The sequence below is a fragment of the Choloepus didactylus genome, chromosome 5, assembly GCF_015220235.1.
Source record: "Choloepus didactylus isolate mChoDid1 chromosome 5, mChoDid1.pri, whole genome shotgun sequence".
NCBI lineage: Eukaryota > Metazoa > Chordata > Mammalia > Pilosa > Megalonychidae > Choloepus > Choloepus didactylus.
In genome coordinates this window covers 113389366-113412743 of record NC_051311.1, presented here as the reverse complement: position 1 = coordinate 113412743, position 23378 = coordinate 113389366, and the positions used below count along the sequence as shown (strand labels likewise).

Sequence of the window (23378 nt, the reverse complement as noted above, 5' to 3'; positions counted from 1 at the left end):
TCCAAGAACCTCCATATTGTGCTGAGCAGTGTGGCCAAGACACTAGTTTGAGAAATGTTGAAGTGGCTGGTACGTTGACTCAGACTTTGGATAGGTACCAGGGCAGTCTAAGGAGGCCATAAATAACAAGTCAAGTTCCATAAAACTGACCTGGAATCAAACATTTACCATGCCATTTGCTAGTTTTAACTCTTTAATCAATTAATCAAAGTTCTCTGAGCAGCAGCTTCATCTACCAAATGGAGATAAAGATACCTAACTTTTAAGTCTGTTTTAAGGGTTAAAGATAAATATACTGGGCAAATAGTTAAGCATTCAATAATCAGTTAACTAAAACTCCCATAAATGAGGCATTTGAATTATGCCACCTTATTTAAGTTCAACAGAACAGTGAAATTATTAAATGTTTTAGCCAAAAGAAAAAAAAAAAATCTACAATATGACAGGTCTGTTTTGTTTTGGTTAGTATTCTTACACAAACAAATCATCAAATTTCATTAAATGGAGATATTAGGCCAACAAGAATGTCTTATTTTAAAAGACTCGCTCAGCCTTGGTTAATGTTAATGCATGACTTGAGACACACTTAAAATTAAGCAGAGAAGTAGGAATTTTCCCCCTTTATTCCTTTTTTTATAAGATAAAAAATCTTTACATTCTCTGTTCATCTTTTGGAGTCACTTCTATTTCACTTGTACTTTCCTTATAGGTCCATTACCTTGAATAAAAACTAGTATCTGTGTAATTTTCTGTAATTTTTTTCTTCCTTGCAGCTTATTGTCACTTTGATCTCACCTTTCAAGACACACGACTTCTTGTCTAAGAGAAACATAAATGGCTGATCAAAGTGTATTTGCAGAGGCCAAGTTCAGGTAGGTGAAGCAGTAGTCTCCCCAGATACTATGTCTGACAATGCAATATTTAGCTTGAAATTAAATTGCTACTGAAGCAAAACAAGGGATATATTCAATATTGAGCTTTGATGTCTAACAGGGATCAAATGACATGATTTGTTAGCATGAAATAATAAGATGCATGTGTAGATGACTACGTTTTTTAAAGTTGTAAGTAATCGTCAACATAGGAGTTAAATAGAGCTATAGTAATTTTTTATTAAATAAATCCTTCCGTATTTAAAAATGTTTAAATTGACAAGTGTTATTACAATGTACTGAAAACAAAATGGAATATCCAGGAACCACAACCAAAATGCCATATTCAGAGATAAAACATCTCCAGACATCATATTTAATAAAAGAAAATTAGTACACTAGTGAAACCCACAAGGTTCAAAATACAAGCACAAAAAATTAGAATCAGAATTGTATTTGTCAGGATAGACCTTAAAGTCTCCCTGATATATCTGACTTCAGCTTTTCCTGTTACCTACAATTTCCCTGGAATTATTTTTAACAAGTTTGTTGAATAAAAATGTAGGTATTAATTTAATAGCCAAAGGCTCACCAGAGCAAAAGATGGCATTAATTCTATTTTTCTTATTAGTTAAGCATAAAATGCAATTGTAGCATTTTTATGTTTGTTTTTTGTTTTGTTTGTTTTGGGAACACATGGAGTGTTTATCCCAAGAGCTAACAGCTAACAATACTTTCTGTATTTAATGTGAGCTTTTTTAAAAAATAAAGATTCCTTATTAAAAGTAGAACAAAGATATATTTTATATATGATACAAATGATAGAACAATTTCCAAACATATCAAAATTTACCTGGATAGTCGTATTTAGCTTGAATAATAATGAGAAAAATGTCTTGCGTTCATGAAATTCAAAACTTAGAAGACTACCTAATTCTATGTATTTGTGGTCTGCAAAATAAAAATCTAATTTAAATTTTATTTTAGCATCTACTTTTTAAATATAGAAATGTTCATTTCTTTTGGGTTGACATATACAGCACTTCTTATTTTTTATAATTTATATACTATATACTGAATCTTTCTAATTCTAGCATTCTTGGGGGAATATTTTTCCTCCATAAAATGTAAAATTTACAATGACTTTCACAGCCTATATTATTTTAATATCTCATTTTTAGATTAAAGTTTATGTTAAAAATACCCACTTCAAAAATATCTTGCCTGGTTTAAATAAGGTAACTTTAAATTTCAATATAAAAGTTACATTTACAATATTTTTAAAGAATATATAAAAGAATAAAAAAAGAAAAGAAAAATATATAGTCATATATTTAATGATATATAAAAGGTAAAAATATAACTGAATAAACCCACATAGCCAGGAAAAACACAAGATTAAATAGGGACCATGGTTTTTATGAGAACTTTATGGTGAAATCATTTCTTACACAGGAACAAGAAAACCATACCAAACTAGCAAAGAAGGATATCCATCTCTGAACTTAGTGTGAGGTTTATAAGTTAATTTGTATTTACAAGAGTTACGTTTCCGATTTTGTTGTTCTGAATCCCGAAACATGAAGATATTAGGATACGGATATATAGAAATGTTTTAATTTTGATTAAAAGCTAAAACGTACCTGTTGTTTTTTCCTCTATGTTGTGGGGGAAAAAAAAGAGTGAAAATGGTAATAAATAAAGCCTATATTTCTTTCATGTTTAATGCACTTTTATGTCTCACAGGCAAAAATGTCAAAAGCTAGTGAATACTGATATTTCCCAACTCCCCATTACCACCTTTTTTTTTTTTAACTCCAAAAAAGGCCAAACAGATTTTTCAAAAATGTGTTCCCTGGTTTGAAACTGTGTATGTCAAGTTTCAGCCCAGAGCAAATTTTTACGGCTGAGTAATAAATCCCTGAAATGCAGGGCTCATAATGGAAGTGCTGACACAGCCCTAACTACTAGGCAGCCGCGTGAATGGCGCCACGATTATATCTGCTAGAGATTCCTTAAAAAGTTTGCAAAAATACTGTCTTGCTTTTTTAAAAAAAAATGCCAGAGAGGGTTTGATGCCAACATAAACATGCTTTTAACCCATTATGTGCTAATTTGCAGAAAAGCCATTAATGGAGAATAAGGCTCAGGGTGCAGCCGTAACAGGAAATGTTCTTTCAAACTTCTTTTTGACTTTTAACATGACTTTAATCAATTCCATGAAGCATAAATAGCAGTTAAAACTGGAGGGTGTTTTTGCTCAGAACTTAAGAAGAAGGTTGCAGAGCTCTGCCAGAGAAGAGGATTTGGAGATTGGGGGTGGGAGTGGGTATCGGTGCCAAGACACACAAAAAATATGCTGGCTCTTTTATCGCGCAGTATATTTTAAGGAGTATTTTAGCCGATCCTGACTTTTTTTTTGTCCCTTGCTACACCTGTGTTAATGATATCCTATTCAACAGCTTTTTTTTAAAAGACATATTTGGTAGAAGTTTAAATGTGAAATCTCTTCTATCAAAACTTTTAGAATCTCTCAGAGAAAGTAATCCTTGTGCCACTGCCACTGCTGAATCTCCTCCCTGCCCTGTCACAATCCAGAACTTGACAGTAAGGTGTGAGACCAGGCACAATGACAAAACTAGGACCTTTAAAAATAGTTCCTGTGAGAGTTAAAAGGACACCACTTGCATCTCCTCTGATATTTTCACCACTTCCTATTGGATGCCATCTGCAATAGGTATTTGGGCTGCCCTCATTTTCTCATGAGATCACACAGGGCTCACATGAGCAAAAATCCACAGTGCTCACTCTTTGTCCCATGCCGAGGCATAGCCACAGCCATCTTTAAAATTTAGAAATCAAGTGAGCTTCTAATTGGAGTTACATTGACCTATATTTAGGACACTCAGTAGGAAATATAGAAGTACCTTTTAAATTTACACTCAGTTCTGAGGTGCCACTCTTCCATTTGTCAGCAAGAATAGCAATTTCAAAATTTTGTTCCCTTATATTCTGTCTCAATGGACTAAGAACCTCTAAGTGATACAAAACTAGATCTTAAATGAAGCATCAACTGTAGTATGTCTTCTTTTTCTTTTGTCTTCTTTTGTTCCATTTTCTTTCTCCCTCAGTCCCCTCTTTCCTTCCTTTTTTTATTTGAGGCCCAGTGCTATTACAGGATGGTGACATTGCTTACATGCACAGGCTTTGGATTCATCTACAAATCTTGGCTCATATACTTATCAGTTATGTATCTTTAGATAAGGTTTTAACCTCTCTGTTTCTATTTCCCTATCTATAAAATAGGTATTTTAATAATCATATCTGCTTCAAAAGGATGATGTGAGGAGCAGGTAAATCTGTAGGCTTAGGAGGGAGCCTAGTACAGAGAAAGCACTTAACAAATGTGAGAAATTATTATCACTCAAACATGTAAGAAGTTTCTCCTTATACCAGCAGAGTTGTGGAAGAAGACATCTTAACAGTACAATTAATATTAATGATGATTGTTAATGTTTCTAATATAGATCATATGAAAAAACTTCAGAATTTATTGACAAAGTATTTATATCTTCTTTTTCCAATATGTTATCACTGGGAATACATAGTGCAGTGAACTAGATAACATGGCAACTAATAACAAATGTTTTATATCACTATTCAGTGATAATTGTACTGGAATTTTACCTGAATGATTTGTATTTTATTTGCTTCTATTAGTCAAGAAATAAATGACTCCAAATCAGAGATTATATTTTATATTGCTAAATGTAATTGAATTGAACAATCAAAGAAAACCTTCCATTTAGTGAGTCTAAATTTAATTTTTACTTCCCCATATGGTCCCTTATGTATACAAAAGAAAACAACAATAAAATTATCACTCAATTTATCGTCCACACCTTACCTTCCTTCACCTCCTGTTTTTTGTCGTGATTTTCCAGTTCTGAATCATGGCCCCCTTTAGGTTCTACCATTTCTTCATCTTCCTCATCGTCTAGAAATAGAAAGAGAAAATGCAATATTTTCTTTCCTTCAAATCAAAGTCTTTGGTTGATGGTGGGAGGTAGGGGCAAAGGGTAAAGTTCCAGTTACTTAGGGCAACTTCTAAGTAAATCAGTCCACCAATGAATGCCCAAAATATATGCTCATGAATATATGAATAAATTATCTCCAAAGGGGCCTCTTTGAAAGTCCCCCCAAGCTGCTGAGGAAACCACTTTGAGTCAGCACCTGCCATCTCCATCTCCAGGCCCCCACCACATGTGATGTCTTGGGATTACCTCCCTGACCTCAGCATCTTCTTTGGAGATGGCCCAGGAACAGCTCTTAAAATGTTTCCACCTGGAGCACATTCTCCACAGCAGACACCTGTTGCACAGACGACTCATTTCCAATTTAATTTTCACCAAATTAATTTGTGTTTGACCTACAGGAAAGAATCAAATGCAGGTCTGACCCTAGGTCAAATGCCACTGGCAAGTAAATAACCAGGATAGGGCCCCAAAAGGCTATGCCATTGGCTTGAGAGAAAGCAACAACCAAAAATGGCATTTACAAGTTCAGAGCAGTTCGTGCATTAATGTGAATTTAATGAGCACTAACAAATGGACCCAGTTGGCTACCCCTGCCAGATGTTATAGTATCCTTCCTACCCTATGCAAATGCATGATCATTCTTCCTCTTCTCTCAATCTGCTTTTCTTAGAGACCCCTTTCATCATAGAGCACTTGAAATCATCAGTCACAATGTAGAAGATGTAGGAGAGAATTAAGATGTCACAAGAAAGTCAACCTCAAAATGATATATGAACTCAAAATGTTTTATTAAAATGCTCTCCTCTTAAGTATTATATTCATTCTAGACTATTAATTTCATTGGTTCAAGTGGAGTTTAAAAGAAATGACTTCGACTTTTTTCCGATCCATACATTCATTCATTCAACAAATATTTACTGATCTTTTAAAACTCACAGGCTCTGCAGATAATCCCATTCCCATCAAGATAATTCATGAGACATAGCAGTTCAAATTTCCATATCAACCATGTAAGGACTACATTATAAATGCATACTTAAATGCTCAAATAAATATCTATAACCTGAAAAGGAAGCCTCAAAGTTTTGACTATATTAAGCAAGTGATCTGTCAAAGAAATATCAATTTAAAATCTATGGATGTGTAAAATATAATACTGCAATTTACACATTAAACATTTTTAAATGTGAGATTTCATTGAAATGCACTACTCTGTATATATGTGTGTAGATTGTAGAACCAACCTCATCTCTTTATAACCACACTTGTACACATATCAGAAAGAGAATGCAAACACTTTCAAGGCAAATTGTCATTTATATACAAGGTCACATACATACAAGTTCACGCATCTGTGACATAAAAATTTGCACTTAAAATTTTGAAAAGAACGCTGATACCCAGATTTCTAGACAAATAAACCTTTAAAATGTTAAGGTATAAATAAAACATCTAAGTCCTTATCTATATGTAAAGGTATAACTGCTATCTCCCCACCATAAACCTGCTTGGAAAGTCTTGAACAAAACACCCACCTTGACACTATTTATCTTCCTGATCAAAGGGTCTAACACAAAGCCAATGAGGCATTAGCTGGAGGGAAGTTTTTTCTTTTGGTGAACGCTGGAAGGAGAGGTAATTTTCAAAAAGCCACTAATCTGTTGGACAGTGGTTCTATTTCTGAGCCTTCTAGAGACATTTCTTTAAATCTAATGGATTCAGTGGCCATGCCCTGATACCTACCAAATGCATGGCAAATACAACAAATATGAAGGTGATACAGCCAGTACAGTATCTTATCTCCTATGATATGTACAATCTATTAGAAAGGATACAAGAAGTATACCATGATAATGCCTTAGACAATGATGAGTGCTTCACTTGTCTAATCCAATTTATTTCTGAGAATCTACACCTATCAGCCCTGTTTCACAGATGAGACTGAATAACTTCCCCCAAAGAAACTCCTAACTGAGTCAGGCTTCAAGTCCTGTCTGGTTCTGCCTGTTTTCTGCTCTGTGATCTTTAACCACCAGGTGTACTGCCTCCCTAACCACAGTATGGCATGAAATAGAAATGCTGTGGAAAAATACCTAAAGCAGGTTCAATGTTCAGTGGCAGTGTAAGGAGGGGCCTCATGGAGGTTCTCTGAGGTAGACATTGCATGGCCTTAATCTGTATCACCCTTTCACTTCCAGAGTTAAACCGACCTAAGATGCAGTTGGAGAAGTCAGGTCTCACCCTTCAGAGCTATACATAAAGAATATCAATGTTATATATAATCTTCCCAATTCTGGAATCTCTGCTCTGAGACCTGACCAGAAATGTTTAATATGAAGCACTGATTCCTCTGGCCAGCAGATTAACACCGTTGTTGGCAGAACAATGTGGCAGAAGCAGCAGTGCAAGGGGAGTTATTGATCTGGGTTTAAGGCCAGAGTCTACCAGTTATTAGCCCCTTGATTTTGCACCAGTCGTAGAAATTCTCTAAGCCACTGTTTCCTCATCTCTGAATGGGGATAACAACCCTTTCTTAAAACACAGTGTTGCTGTAAGAATAACCAAATAAAATAATAGATGTAAAACAGCTTTTTAAAATTTTTTATGGTGCTTATATATTTAAATATACCATAAAATTTTCCATTTTGACCATTTTAAATGCATAATTCAATGGTATGAATTACATATGTGTACCTTCATGACCATCTACTACCAAAACTTTTTATCACTCCAAACAGAAGCTCTGTGTGCATTAGGCGTTAATTCCCCATTCCCCCTTCCCCTGGTCCCTGGTTACCTCTAATCTACTTGCTTATTCTAGATGTTTCATATAAGTGGAATTATACAATATTTGTCCTTTTGTGTCTGGCTTATTTCACTTAGCATAACGTTTTCAGGGTTCATCCACATTGCAGCATGTATAGAGTTTCATTCCTTTCTACAGGTGAATAATATTCCATTGCATGTGTATACCACCTTTTGTTTATTCATTCATCTGTTGGGTTGTCTCCACCTTTTGACTATTGTGAATAACAGAACTGCTTTTTTAAGCCTCCTAGATAGTTGGGAATCTTTGTAAGCAGAATCTTTGAAAAGAACACTGCTTGTATATTGATAAATATGCACTGAGCACTTAACTGTGTGCTGGGCATAAAACAAGGAACAGAGACCAAAAATCTTCATCCTCATGGAGCTTCCATTCCAATTAGGTGAGAGAAATCACAAACAAATAAATAAGCAAAACATATACTATGTCAGGAGTTGATGTGTGTTTTGGGGAAGCAAAATCTTAAAGGAGGGAAGAGAGTGAACTGCGTGAAGATCCTGGGGAAGACTAATAATAGATTCTTTCACTTCATTCTGTGGACCCAAGAGGAGTAAAGGGTCAAGGTCCAAATGCATTTATTACAGAATTAAATTATTATGTTATGGATAACAATTATGCTTTTATTAGAGCTATCCAGTTTGTGCATTCACATCTAATTCTAATAACTGGAGGTGGTCTCCCCAAATGAATGTCAGTTTTCAATAGTATCAAGTTCTCACCTTTTGCAGATACAGGGTTTTTATTTTAAACATGTCAAAAAGCAACATCATGGCAGAAAGTGCTCCTTGTAGCTTGTTGAAAAAATTTCAATTCTATTAAGGCCTTAGCTAAGGGCTAGGTTGGCGATAGCCAAGTATTAGTTCATGCATAGAAGTATAAGGGAAAATGGCAGGTTTTCTAATATTCTTTAAATATAAATACAACTATAAATTCTTTAAATATAAAATTGTTTCCCAAAAGATACGCTTTGATCAAATTTTTTAAAAAAAATCAATGTCACTTAATATAGGCATAATTCGTGCAAAGCAGTATGATGTGATACTGTGAATAACAGAGAAACAAATTGTTTTAAAAAGTGCATGCCCCGTTAAAGTGGATATGAACCAGTTGTAGGTGTTCATTTTTAGTAGCCAGAGAATTCTTCGTCTATCAGCCATTTTAAGACACAAAGTAAGTGTTTCAGTGGATTTGTTTAAGAAATAAAACACAAGAGACTGGTTTGTTTCTCTGCATACTGATATGTTTGCCTTGCTCAGCAAAGACAGTATATTTTTCTTTAAGACTCTGGTTTCCTTTCTGGTGAAACTGGAATTACTTCTGTTAAAACCGTTTTGAGAACAGTTAAGTTTAAAGAAAAGGATTTATGTAGACCTGCTACAGACTACTGATATATGAGTTGTGCCACCACTTCATACTCAGCTACATTTCCTCTGTGATTGGAAAGAATAAAAAAAATTTACCACCCATGTATGGGTTTCTGTACCCAGATCCGCACAAGGAATAAAACTACTGGCAGGACTTAATTACCTGTCAGTCCAATGACCTAATTTCAGAATAACAGTTTCGTTTGGACACATTATTTTAACACCCAAATTCTGCCATCTGCAGTTGCTGCATTTATCCCTCTCACTGGCATAATTTTGGTAACCACTGTCCTCCTTCATTAAGATTTTCTGAAGGTCTAAGAATGAATAGCCACATGTTACACAGCAATCACATATAACATACTAGCACAAGGCTTGACCTTTTACATATACTTCCAAAGGGTTAGTTTCCTCTACCAGTTTGTGGTTCAGAATGAAACCAACGTAGCCGACTTTAAAACGCCACAGTCTTCTCACTGTTGACCTGCTCTGATGGCTTCACAAATGTGAGATACTTGGGAAGGAGTGCAGTGGGTTGTTTGTCATTGTTTGGCAATAAAATATCAGAAATCCTTTTCTGTTTGGGCATATTCCTCTTTGCACTAGAGCTGCAATGCTGACGTGCTACACCTTATGTCCCTCTTGTGAAGCACAAGGGGAGACATTTTCCTGCTTTCCATCTCCTGCCGACCAGGACACAAGCAGGTTATGGGCGATTAGACTGAGATGCCCCAAATAGGGGCTTTGTTTCTGGAGCCTGGGAGGCAAAGCCAAGGGGACACTTAGGATTAATTTTGGAAAACTTGCAGGAGTAGCGGCAATGTCCAATACCCAGGCCAGACTGTTCCAGAGGCCCAGTGCCTGGATCCCCTATGTTCCTGCCCATTTTCACACCTGGTCCCTTTGCCTCCTGTCGATTCTGTAAACACCAGATTTCCTTCCAATAAATCCCACTAGAGGTGGTGTCTGCTGCTTGCAACCATAACTCTGAGCATTACAGGGCAGCCCTCTGTCAGGAGAGGGGCTGGTGTTTTACAAGATCACCGGGTTCTCACTTTCCCCGGCTCCCTCAGGGCCTGCAAAGCTCTGGGTAAGTGGGTCTGAGAGCCAGGCCAAGCTTTTCGCAATGGGGCTGTGGGCCCTCCATCTGCCACATTGTGGAGGACCATTAAGTTTAGTCCAGGAGAAAAATGGAGGCAGAGAGCAGAGCAGGTCACTTCACACCATTCTTCTTCACTCCTAAGGCATCTTGCTGCTGCCCAAGGCGGGAGGCACAAAACAATTATCTCATGACTTCACATCTAACATGCTCTCAACTGGAAGATGCACAACTGCTTTACGTAGCACTGAGAAAGACAATTACCACTAATTGAACTATAACACATCACCAATTCAAATGTGAAAAATCATGAATGTTAGAATTGATGAAATAATTTGTGGCTCAATAAATGAATAGAAATTAATTTCCAACACACTAAATGAGGGCAAGTCATAGGCTCAATTCTAAACTAAGCTTGCTACTGGGTTACTGTGGGTGAACTGGTTTGGAAGAAACAAAGGACTTTTTTCTTTTTCTTTTTTTGGATGTGTGGCTTTCAATTTAAGAGCAAATGCCTCAGCCAGTTTTTCCATGTATTTCAGATGGCTAGTCTTCTTTCTTAGAAGATATTTAAATTTTTTCAATAGAAAAACATAGAATTTCTCAAATAAAAACTTTAAATTAAAAATTAAACTAAAATGCTATAAACATTTATGTAATGAGCCCCTACAAGGTACAGAACTCTGCTTTAGGGTCCAAGGATACAGAGACTTAATCTCCCATTTACTCATCATTTTTTCATTCCAACCATCTGTCTGAAATTGATCTAATGTCTTCCGTGGGTTTCCAATTTTCAAGCCTAAGGGTTAAAACAGAAATTTCCTTATCTTTTGTATTCTACCTGCAGCATCTGACATTGTTGACCAGCTCCTCCTGGTTGAAGCTCACTCTTCCTTTGACCTCTTGATAGCCTGCCCTCCTGATTGAAACCCTCTCCCTCTGTGTCCTCCATTTCAGTTTCCTTTGTAGGTTTCTCTCCCTCCATCTGTCTTTTAAATGAAGACAGGCTCTGGGGTTCTGTCTTCGGCCTCTTCTTTACTCCTGTAATATGCTCACTGAGGATATATTTACACCTGTGTCCTCCACTGTCACCCATACACTGACATCTCTGTCCATGTATCCCTTCAGGCTCAGACTCTGAACTGCATGTCTGACCCAGGCTAGTGCAGTTGCCAGTGGGAATGATGAATTGGACTGTGAATTTAGACATATGTTTGCACAGCAGACAGTGAAGGCTCTTGCACAGAGCTCACTCTAGTCACCCTATCCTTGGACCAACCTTGCGTGCAGCTTGCCAACTTTGCTGGGAGTCTGCAGAGAGCCACCCTCCTGTATGTATCACAGCAGCCAAAATAAAGTATAACATGTGCCACTGAATGCTTACGCAAACCAAGGTGAGCACCTCTGTGCTTTAAAATATGCAGGAAAGACATATTTTGTGGGATTTTCAGTAAGCACTTTGTTAAATATACTACATGCTAATATTTTAAAAACCTTCACTTTCTAGTCTAGAAAAATCTGGCCAGAGTAAAGAAAACATACATTTCTCATCATACAGAGCACTCCTGTTAACACTCTACGCCACATCAGTTCTCTCTGAAGGCTCTAACATGATGGTACTTGGAAAGTTTACTTCCTGATGGAATGTCACCCAAGTCATTTCAAATGGGAGGAAATGAAAGAAAATATTCACAACTAGAAAGGAAGCCAGAGAATAGTATTTTTAAGCAGCTGTTTCTGAACCTTGTGACTGAGCCAGTATAAATTCGTGTGCAGTTAATATGTATTGTATTGAATTGATGCGGATTAGTCAACTTCCTTGGGAATACAGAGACGAGGAATAGAACAACATCCTTCTTAGAGAAGTCTAGTCAGCAGGACTTCAATATTTGATGTTTGGAGATGGGAAGGCTTGCTTGATCTGTGTTTCCATAAAATTTCCTCCTTAAAATCCTTTAATGGCTCCCTATTTTCTAGATTAGCTCAACATTTAAGGCCCACCCATCATCTAACCTCAACTTAATCCTCCAGTATTGCTCAAGGCATAGCCTCCCTTGACACAACTGTGCATGAAACAGACCAAGTACATTGTCAGAACCTCCTTCCCAATTTTCCCTATGTGCCAGTTTGGATGTATTATGTCCCCCAAAATGCCATTATCTTTGATGCAATTTTGTTGGGGCCGATGTATTAGTGTTGATTAGGTTGGAATCCTTTGATTGAGTGTTTCCATGGAGATGTGACTCAATCAACTGAGTGAAATATTTGATTGGATAATTTCCATGGAGGTGTTACCTTGCCCCTTCAGGGTGGTTGTTAATAGATCACTGGAGTGATATAAAGGAGTTCACAGACAATGACCTCAGGGCAGCTAAGAGTGACATTTTGAAGAGAAACTGCAGCTAATAGAGGACAAAATGCCCCAAGAGCAACATTTTGGAGAACACCCTTTTGAAATGCAACCTGGGAGCAAGCGGACGCCAGCCACATGCCTTCTGAGCTAACAGAGGTCTTCCGGATGCCAATGGCCATCCTTCTGTAAAGGTACTCTATTGATGCCTTACCCTGGACACCTTATGGCTTTAAGACTGTAACTGTGTAATCAAATAAACACCCTTTATAAAAGCCAATCCATTTCTGGTATTTTGCTTAACAGTAGCAATAGCAAATTGGAACACCCGATTTTTAGTCTTTTCCTATTTTTAAGTCCCAATCACCCCCAGCTCTCTCAGGAAGTCACAGGTCTTTCAGGCACAAGAGAACGGCTGGAAAACTAATTTACACTGATGGATTAGATAGTGGTAACCCCAACTGATGAACTTCTGGTGGAAAACTGCAGTTCTTAAGAGATCCAGGAGGGAGAGACAGTTTGAAATAGCAGAGCCCTCCTAGCATCCCTCAAATAAATCCTTTGCTCTGCATTCTTGTAAGCAGGACCATTGCATCACACAGCTCCAGAAAGCAGCAATCCCTTTGGAGTCTACATGCATGGGGCCTTCTTGGGTTGTACAGGGCATGATCTCTGTGGCTGTACTTGGCAGTCCTATTTGTATAGCTGGCTACACACACAGATTCTGGTCAATAAATTTCTCAACACTTGAAAATACTATCCTTGGCTGCCTGGAAAAGGAGGAGGGACTTTTAGCTTCCTTTTTCAGACTTAAATCTCCTTTGCTGCTTACTTCCGGACAACTCTATACCCTACTCTTGGTTCCCTTCACCATTTCTTGCAAATGTACAGATCTGCAGTTCCTCTCAGTGGGAGTATTGCTTGTGAAAGAGATAACTGGCCACAAGGGCAGAGACGGCATCATATTTAGCTTTCAGCAGTTGATTGTAGATGTATAGATGATCAAGGTAAACTTCAAGGTCTCCAGATACAAAATGATTGTTCATTATGCTAATTAGTAAAAGCAGCAACAAAAATGATTAGAAACATCATTTTTGTGTGTAATGATATGCTGGTCCTAAGGAGGAAGTGGTACCTTCCATCTCTAGGAAGTGACAACTCTAACTATAAACATTGGAGCAGTTGCCACATCAATCACTGCACATATAGATTATCTACTTTTACACACTGTCTAGCATTTCTTTTACTAATAGAATCAAATATTGTCAATTCAGCCTCTTTACATTCCCTTCTCTTGGGCATTTCCCTCTGTCCTCTCCCTTCTCCACCACTCCCTTTGGTTAAAGCAGCTTACCACCATGGTCTTCTACCTGCTGTTCCTAGCTCCAGTCTCTCTCTATGCCCACCCTTGCTACAAACAACACTGCCAGATGAATCCTCTTAAAACAGAACCCTGTTCATTTCAGTTTCCTAGTTGAAAACCTCTGATAGTTCCTACAACATGCAGAACCAAAGGGGAATTCTTCAAGTCTCTTAGGGTCTGAGCCTACATGTGTCTCCTGTCTGAATTTCCTCTCCCTTGTTGAGCATCACCCAGCCCTCCCACCCCCAATCCACACTGCAGCCCACCTGGACTGACACTGCATCTGCTGCACAAACTTCCACTTTCCAATTGTTGTTGGTTTCATGTTTCCCCCTCAGCTAGCCTCTCTCCCTCCCTTCCTTTTACAAAATTTGAGCACTGAAGGTGGTCCAGGCACCAGTCCAGGTGATGGACACAGAGCAGTGAACAAAACAGACAGACTTTCCTGCTTTTGTGGTGGTTGTATTCCAGTGGAGGAATATATATAGTTAGTTAGATATATAAGATAAAATATATAGTTAGTTAGACAGTTGCAAGTGCTAAAGAGGGAAGAGAGTGGGAAGTGCTGGGGTGTTTCGATTTTGCATAGATAGCCAGAGAGGGGCTTACTGAGAACATGGAGTTTAAAAAAGCCTCGAGGAAGTCAGGGATCAAGCCATGTGGATACCTGGGGGAAAGCATCCCAGGTAGAAGGAACAAAGCATAAAGGCCCTAAGATGTGATTCCACCGGGGGTGTTCAAGCCTCAAATGCCTTCTTATCCTCCCCATGTGTAAAATCCAGACACACTTCAAGGTCTTATTCAAATGACCTCCAGTTCCCCAAAATACCTCCTGTTTTTCAAATGAAAACTTCAAATGAGGACTCCTGTTTTTCAAATGAGGATTCTTAAAATGAAGATTTCTTTCTCATTTGACCCTTCATAGCACTTTAGCTGGGTCTCCTAAAACTATTATGTTTAAGATTATGGCATGTATAATTATCTATCTTATATTCTATATATTAAGTATAAGTAGAACCCACCTATGTAAATTTATGAGTTTTCTTCCCCATCAGATTCCAAATTTCTTGGGAGTAGGTAGGCTTCATTAATTACTCATATCTGTATTCCCTAGTATGGGTAGTTAATAAATCTTTTTGACTGTTTTAAATTTTAATAATCTCTCATTTTCTCATTTACTTCTAAAAAGTACACTTCCTCAGTGACATCCCCTAAGTTTCATCTGTAACATGAATCTAACTCCAATCTTAAAATCTTAAGGTTCCTTTCACTGACAGCACACTTGTCTACACTTACCCAGAGACTCCCCATACTCACTATCAGATTTATGGTCCTTTATATTGTTTCGTATCCTGTCACTGTCCACTAGTTATTTACTGACCACCTACTGTGTGCTCAGATCTATTCCAGGCACCATGGCAAAACAACAGCTATTGATTTATTGAGTCGTATATGCCAAGCTTTTTGGTAAACGTTTTAAGCCCATTAGCCTATTTAATCCTCACAGCAACTCACTGAGGCAGATTCTATTAGCTCTTTTTACACGTGGGTAAACAGGGACTTGGAAAGAGGAAATGATCTGACCAAAGTCACAGAACTAGATGAAGCAATAGAGCTGAGACTCAACCCCATGTTCTTCCAACTCCCAAACTCCCTCAATTTGCTGCTAACTTCTACAGAATAGTCTAAAGGAGGAAAAGGGAACCGTATTGGAGATTCATGGTTTTGGCGCCCAGAACTGACCGCCCATTTCTCTGGACAACAGTACCTCTATTCTTTGGGGGACCCACCCCTCCCCACTTTCAGCTAAGTGAATTCTTCTTGAGATTCAGGGGAAGACTTTTCTATCTGAGGCAAAAGTCAATGAAACTAAATTTCAATCTTTTTTGTTTTTTCAGTAAAGTGACCACGTAATACACAGCATAAATCAGGATACTTCTGAGAGGGAAAGGAGGTGTAATGAATTAAGCTTAGGTTAGAAGTGTGAATGGGGAGTGTCTGGGCACGCTGGACGTGTGGTCATCCTACATCAGGGACGTGGATTCTCTCCTCCGTTGGTCTGGTTGTTGTGCAGACGTGGAAGTGAAGCTGCCTGGGCTCACTATGTGGGGCTTGGAAAGAATCAATAGACAAAGCAGGGCCAAAAGTTGGCTAGTGTTAAGAATTTGAAACCTAAAGTGAGCAGTAGCTAAAGCCAGTATTGACCCTAGAATCTAGACTTTGATTTATGAGCCTAGACTTTGATTTATGAAAGCTAATAAACTTTCTTTTGGCTTAAGGAATCTGGATTGGTTTCTCTGTCACTTGAAACCAAGAAAGTACTCATTGTCTGGAACTAATATTTATTGAGTACCAAGTTTGTACTCTCTATTTCCTATCTCTTTTAACAGTCCCGCAACATAGCACAGAGTCAAATGCATGAGTTCTGGGGCCATACTGCTCAGGTTCAAATCCCTGATTCTGTCATTTAGTAGGAAGCTTTGGCTATTTACTTAACTCTTTGTGCCTTAACTTCCCCAGCTACTGACAACAAAATTGCCCTCCTTGGATAACTGTGATTCTTTAGTTGTGATTCTTCAATTAGTTAATATATCTGAAGAACAGTTTGTTGTTATTATTGATGAGGAAATTAGGCTTGAAGAGGTTAAAAAAGTTGCTCAAAGTCATGCAGCTAGTCAACTACAAAGGCAGATTTTTGAACTCAATGTTTTTGAAACTACAAATTCTATTCTGTTTCAAATGTACCCACACTGTCTCCCAATCACTTAAACTAGGCTGTGAAGGATGGAAATGTCTTCATGGGTCAAGGGAAAGAGGGAGCAACAAAATAGAGCTAAGGTTTGAAGGTGACAATAAGCATGGCCAGTTGAGAGAATAGGTCCTGGAAGTGACCAGGCTGCTCTGCAACGCAAGTGAAAACAAGGCAATATCAATCCAATGGACCCCAGCTTCTCTTCCCTTGACGATTACAGTTCTAGTACAGTTTCGGCCGATGAGTGGGCCGTTCCAGAATCCATGTGTCACTAAAGAAGTGGTCCCCACCCACCACAGGGATTTCCTCCTTGGACAGTCTGTATAAAGACCGTGCCTGCAGGATGTCCCAGACCCTGCTCTTACTGCATATCTTACCACTCTCCCCTTTGCTGACTGCTTCAACTGAGCCATCTTCTTTATTAGTTCCCTAGGGCTGACATAACAAATTACCACAAACTGGGTGCCTTAAAACAACAGAAATCTATTCTCTTCCAGTTTTTGAGGCTGGAAGTCCAAAATGAAGGTGTTGGCAGGGTTGGTTCCTCCTGTTCTAGGGAAGAGTTCATCCCAAGCCTTTCTCCAAGCTTCTGATGGTTCAAGCAACCCTTGGCATTCTTTTTTTAAAAATTCAGTTTTAAGGAGATATATTCACATACCATACAGCCACCTACAGCATACAATCAGTTGTTCACAGTGCCATCGTATAGTTGTGCATTCATTACCACAATTAATTTTTGAACATTTTCCTTACTACAAAAAAATAAAATATGAATAAAAATAAAAGTAAAAAGAACACCTAAAGCATCCCACCTCCCCCATCCCACCCTATTTTTCATTTAATTCTTGTTCCCATTTTTCTACTCATCTGTCTGTACACTAGGAAAAGGGAGTGTGAGCCACAAGGTTTTCATAATCACACAGTCACACCATGTAAGCTACATAATTATACAATTGTCTTCAAGAATCAAGGCTACTAGGTTGTAGTTTGACAGTTTCAGGTATTTCCTTCTAGCTATTCCAACACACTAAAAACTAAGAATGGATATCTATATAGCTCTATATAGCACATAAGAATGCCCACCAGGGTGACCTCTCTACTCCATTTGAAATTTCTCAGCCACTGAAACTTTACTTTGCTTCACTTTGCTTCCCCCTTTTGTTCAAGAAGATTTTCTCAATCCCACGATGCCAGATCCAGGCTTATCCCTGGGAGTCATGTCCCATGCCACCATGGAGATTTCCACCCCTGGAAGTCATGTCCCACATAGGAGGAGGGCAGCAAGTTCACCTGCCAAGTGGGCTTAGAGAGAGAAAGCCACATCTGAGCAACAAAGAGGTCTGTGGGGGAGACTCTTAGTCTTGGCATTCTTTTGCTTATAGAGGTATCACTCCAATCTCTGCCTCCATCTTCACATGGTCTCCCTTCCTGTGTGTCTCCTCTGTGTCTCTCTGTACAATTCTCCTTCTTCAAAGACACCAGTCATTGGATTGAGGGTTCACCCTAATCCATAAAACCACTTCTTAACTGGATTATATCGGCAAAGATCCTGTTTCTAAATAAGGTCACATTTCTAGGTACCAGGGATTACTTGAACATATCTTTTGGGGGGATACAATAAAACCCACTAAAGCTTCCTTACTCTTCTTTGATCTTGCTCAGAGTACTCACACCTCTTGGCTCTTGCACTTGCCATTCCCTCTGCCTGCATTATTCTTTTTCAAATATTCACATCTTTCTCCATGACTCCTTTAGGGTCCCTGTTCAAATGTCACATCATCATCTGTAAAGTCCTCCCTTTCCAACCTAGAGAAGACAGCAACATACCTCACTCCATTCTGCCCTGCCCCATGGCACTCATTTCCTCCCCGATTAATTTTCTTGCATAGCACTGATCACCATCTGATTTGTATAATTTATTTATACATTTATTGTCTGTCTCCCACCAATGGAATAGGAATTTCGTAACAGTGAGAAATTTGTCTTTGTTTCAGCTGTATACACAGCACCTAAAAGAGTCGGCAAGTGGTAGATGGTAATAAAAATGTGTTGGATGATAAAATGACTGAATGCACAAAAGAAACCAAGGCAGCTGCTACACCTTGAAGCCATCTCCCCATTCCCAGTTCCGTAAGATAGAGAGTGATGACAGTCCCTGTAGTGGAAATCAGGACCTCCCACCTTGTCACGGATCCTTACAACCCACCAAACTGATTCCTGGGAAAGGGAACTATCTATCCCTTTAGAACTCTTATTCTCTAGAAAATAGAAATGAGATTTTTTGAGTGCTTTCCACTGACTCTATTTCAGCATTTTCTCGTTCTAGTGTCCAATCTACAGCCCAAAGAGAACTGATATATTTTCCATTAGGGAATACAGCAAAATCCATCACTGTCCAACAGGGAAGATCACTGGCACATTTGTTTGCATTTATCTTGGCCCTAAAAACTCTATTTGGAGCTAAATTATTTCCCCCAGTTTCAACAGCAAGTTTTCCCATTAATGCAAATATAAAGTTCCTTGTCTGTCAGTGTAATAATTTTCTATTAATTATAAAAAAGAAAGCTAGCAGTTTGAGAGTCTTAAGGGAAGCATTTGTCTAATCCAAGAAACTGATTTTCCAGTTACTTGGACTAAGTTCAACTCTCAGTTGTGGTCAGATTCACAGATTTCAAAGTGCCTCTTGTTTTTACTTTCTGGTCAGTCTAGACAGACATGGTTCCCTCCTTCATTTTTCAAGCTGTTGAAATACCAGCTTGGTCAAAAGCATCTGAATCTCTAGAGAATAGATCAGGGCAGCATTTCACCAGAGACTTCATAATTTTCCATTGAATAGCACCCCCCCCCAAATAAATGAACAACCTCAGTGGTGCTAGGAGAGATTTCACTTCAAAGGTTCAGTGTGAGTGTGAGAAAGAAAACCATGACAACAAAAATAATGATCACTATTGTCCTATTTGGCATGGGAAAATGGTCTAGTGGTTGGAGCACACAGGCATGCATTTTGGCCTCTTCTCAGCTATTTCAGTTTCATGCTGGATGTCCTCACTCAACCTGAATTGCTTCTTTTAAATAATAATTCTGCTATTCATTATAATTGGATACATGTTCTCGGAAGCCTGTTATGTGCAAGATATAGGCAAAGAATTACAGGGGCCACAGAAATGAATCAAGAGAGATGCTGAGCTCAAAAAGTTTGGCGTCTCAGCAGGGAAATAACAACTGCACGTCAATATCTAAAGCAGAAGGGAGAAATGCTTGGAGATTTGCTGTGGGTATTCAAGAGAGGATGAAGTTAACTTCTGGTGGAGAGGAGAAAAGAGTCTGGCAGTGTCAACAAAGAGGAGAGAAGAAAGGAAAGCAGACTCATGGCGTTTAATTTGAGGGGTGGTGGGATCCAGACAAGGATGTAGAGATGGGAATGCAGGATATCATACCAAGAAGAGGAAAGAGAATGCACAAATGAGTTTCAGCAGAAAGATGTGTATAGTGAGTGGCAAGAAGTTCAGTGGAGGAAATAATGAAAGGCTTTAAATGCTAAGATAAAAAGATACACATTTGCTATGAGATCCACTCAGCTCTGTTGTCACCTGAGCTCGGATTGACAATAATCCGAACTGCTGGCTCCCTGTCCAGGGCTTGCCAATACTGCCATAGAGACAGAGGAAAATCCCCAAATCCAATATGATGTGAAGCAGAAATGCATCTCAGCAGAGGATTACCTGACACACTCTCAGCAAACCTCACCTGTCAAGATTATTACTACTACCTCATTTACTTATTCCCCTTCTCTAATCCAAATTTTTCTTAGTGAATGAAATCATTAAATTATACAAAGCCATTAAACTACTTCCACGGCTTCCAGCCAAACCATTGTGGGCCATCAAATCCCTTCTTCCAGAGCCCAAGCTTGGCAGTGGGAAGTTTGCGAGTACAACTATGCACCATTAAAATTTGAAGATTTTTTGGACAGGCTAATGAGACCAAATCACTCAAAAAGGTCTGGACGATGCTCTGGGTCAGAGCCCACTGCGGCCCCGCTCGAATCTATCTACAAAGGCGAACTTCCTTCCTTGCTTTGCACAGTGTTGAGTACTGGCCTTCTAAGCCAAAGTAAAACCTTCGGGATCCATGTCATCTGCATGGGGACTGAGAAAGAGGGAAGCCCACTCTGATATACTTGAAATACCCTAAGTTTCTGCTTCAATAGCCGTTTTAATCCATATTTGGAAGCAAGAGAATCAAGTTGGCAACCTGAGTGTTCTATGCTTAAAAGGAAACTAGGAAAAAAGGCTGGCGGGCCCTTCTCTCTGCCCTTCCTTATGTTGTAAGTTCACCCCTTCCATACCGCTGACAAGTAATTATTCTAAAATGAAAACTGGGACATGTCTCCCTGCTTAAAATCCCAGTATTACCTTGTTCCTCACATAGGATAAAGGCCAAACTCCCTATTCCGGGATATAAAATCTCTTGTGATCTACCCCTTGCCTGGGTTGTCATCCCTATATTGCACCACTCTGCCTAGTGCAAGCTGGCTATATTCCTACCACCTCAAGCTATGTGAAGTTGCCCCAAGAAGGCAGCATATTGGAATGGTTAGGAGTACCAGCTCTGAAGTTGGGCTGTCTGGTTCACAAATGCCCTACTGCATTACTCCAGGGGGGTATTCTTCACATTTTGACTAATGTTTATTGAACAACTACTAAGTTCTAGACATAGTTCTTCCCAATGATGATCTCATTTAATTCTCACAATAATATGTCAAGTAAGTGCTACTGGCCCTATTTAATAGGTGAGGAAAGAGGCTTAGAGAAGTTACTTAAGTCATGTAGTTGGTAAATAACAGAACTGGGATATATAAACCCAGGTCTAATGTAATTTCAGAACTCAAGGTTTTAACCACTCTGCCATGCCATGTTCTCTCCCCGACATTGGTCTTCTTCCTGGATTCCCTCATGGCATTGAGAACCAGCCCCTGATCCACCTTCACCAGAAGCCTGGTATCTACTAAATATCTCCTCTATATCAAGTCCCCATATCCAATCAGATGTTAGCTTTGATCTTAATCTCTTTAAGATCTCCTTATCCCCTACCCCTTACCCATTGCCATAGCCTTGATTTAGGTCCCTGTCAACTTCCTCCTGGATTACTGCTGCTGACCCCTAAATGGACTTCCTGCTGCTGGTCAGGGCCCTTCCATCTCTCCTACACAATGCTGCTGGAAGGAGCTGCCAAAGGCTCTTCCTGCTTCTGCTAAAATTCTGCCATGGCCTTCCACTGTGGCTTCAGGTTTAGCATCCAAAGCACACAAGGTCAGGCTCTGACTCCCTCATGTTATTTTTTAACACTGTCCCATATGATCCTTTCTCTCCAGCATTCAGAGCTGCCTCTAGTTCTCCATGTTGTGTTACTTTATCCCCCAAGCCTTCCTATACTTTGCTTTCTCTGTTCTCCTCTTCATCCAGTTAACTCCTATTCAACCTTCAAAACAGAGCTTCATAACTTCAATTTCACCTCTTCTGGAATACACCTTAGACTGATTTAGCTGCCTCTCTTCTGTGTATAGCAATCCAGGCATATATTATTTGCAAAATTTATCCTGCATATCTGTACTTAATGATCGACTATAGGAACCCATGATGCTTTAAATTCCTAGATTGCAGTAATTATGCTTTATTTGTCCCCTATCTTCAATGCTTGGTGCAACACCTGGAACATAATAGATGCTCAATAATTGTTTTTGCATGCTGAAATAACAGACAAGTTCTTTAAGGCACATTTTAGGATCCTGTCAATATCAGTTGCTATCAAGGTGTTTTGAATGATTTATCTTCAGATCCTCTTCATGACAAGAAATATCAATTGATGGCTTAGAAAATACATGTCTAGAGAAAAAGGACTTTGATTGGTTAGAAGTCAGCTGAGTGTCTCATACAACCGGGTGCTTATGCACACTTTTTTTGACATAGCATGAAGTATATATTCCTCACTCATTTTCCCAGAGACTCCTAGATGAAAGTTCTGGATCTTTGTAAGAAAAGGCAGCAAATCTGGACTCCTATGAGAGTCTATGGTAATGGTTCTCAAACGAGGGTGATTTTGCCCTGCCCCACCCCCAGCTATGTCTGGAAATGTTTTGGTTGTCACATCTAAGGAGTTGTTACTCGTCATCTAGTGGTTAGAGGCTAAAGATGTTGCTAAACACCTTACAATGGCAGCACAATCCCCTTCCCACTCCAACAAAAACTTAACCAGCCCAAAATGCCAAGTGTTGAGGTTGAGAAACCCTGGTCTACAGCAAGACAGATCTGCTCACTCTGAAGACGTACAATCACAATTGTAATGAGCAAAGTAACAACCAGCCTATATTTCTCTCAGTGGAAGTCCTTGCGAGTAGTGGTATTTTCTGTGAGTGGTGGTATTTTCCGTGAGTGTGAATGTGGCTTAAAGACCAAGGCTAGAAGGACAAGATCTTTTGTCCTGAGGACTGAGAACTTCACACCTTTCAGAGCAGACTGTTGTTTGTGTCCTTCCTGCAAGTCCCACAATCAGCAAAACATTTTGTTCCTCCAGACAAGTCTCCTGGCTTCTGATTCCCTCCAGAGAAGTGTTCCGGCTATGGGAGTCATTTCCTGATCCTGATGCCTCCAACTCATGCGAAAGAACAGGCAGAGAGAGCTCCCACATGTCTGCAGGGCCATGACTTCCCCCTCC

General features: G+C 39.0%; 1 protein-coding gene across 6 annotated transcripts in view; it reads right to left on the bottom strand.

The window, feature by feature from the left end:
• Nucleotides 1–23378, bottom strand: part of DYNC1I1 (dynein cytoplasmic 1 intermediate chain 1) — a 320884-nt gene that overhangs the window by 127357 nt on the left and 170149 nt on the right. For all 6 annotated transcript variants that reach the window (XM_037836734.1, XM_037836737.1, XM_037836735.1 and 3 more), the window contains one exon: nucleotides 4780–4869. In XM_037836734.1, coding sequence (XP_037692662.1) covers nucleotides 4780–4869 — 90 coding nt within the window. The remainder of the gene's footprint in view (nucleotides 1–4779; nucleotides 4870–23378) is intronic.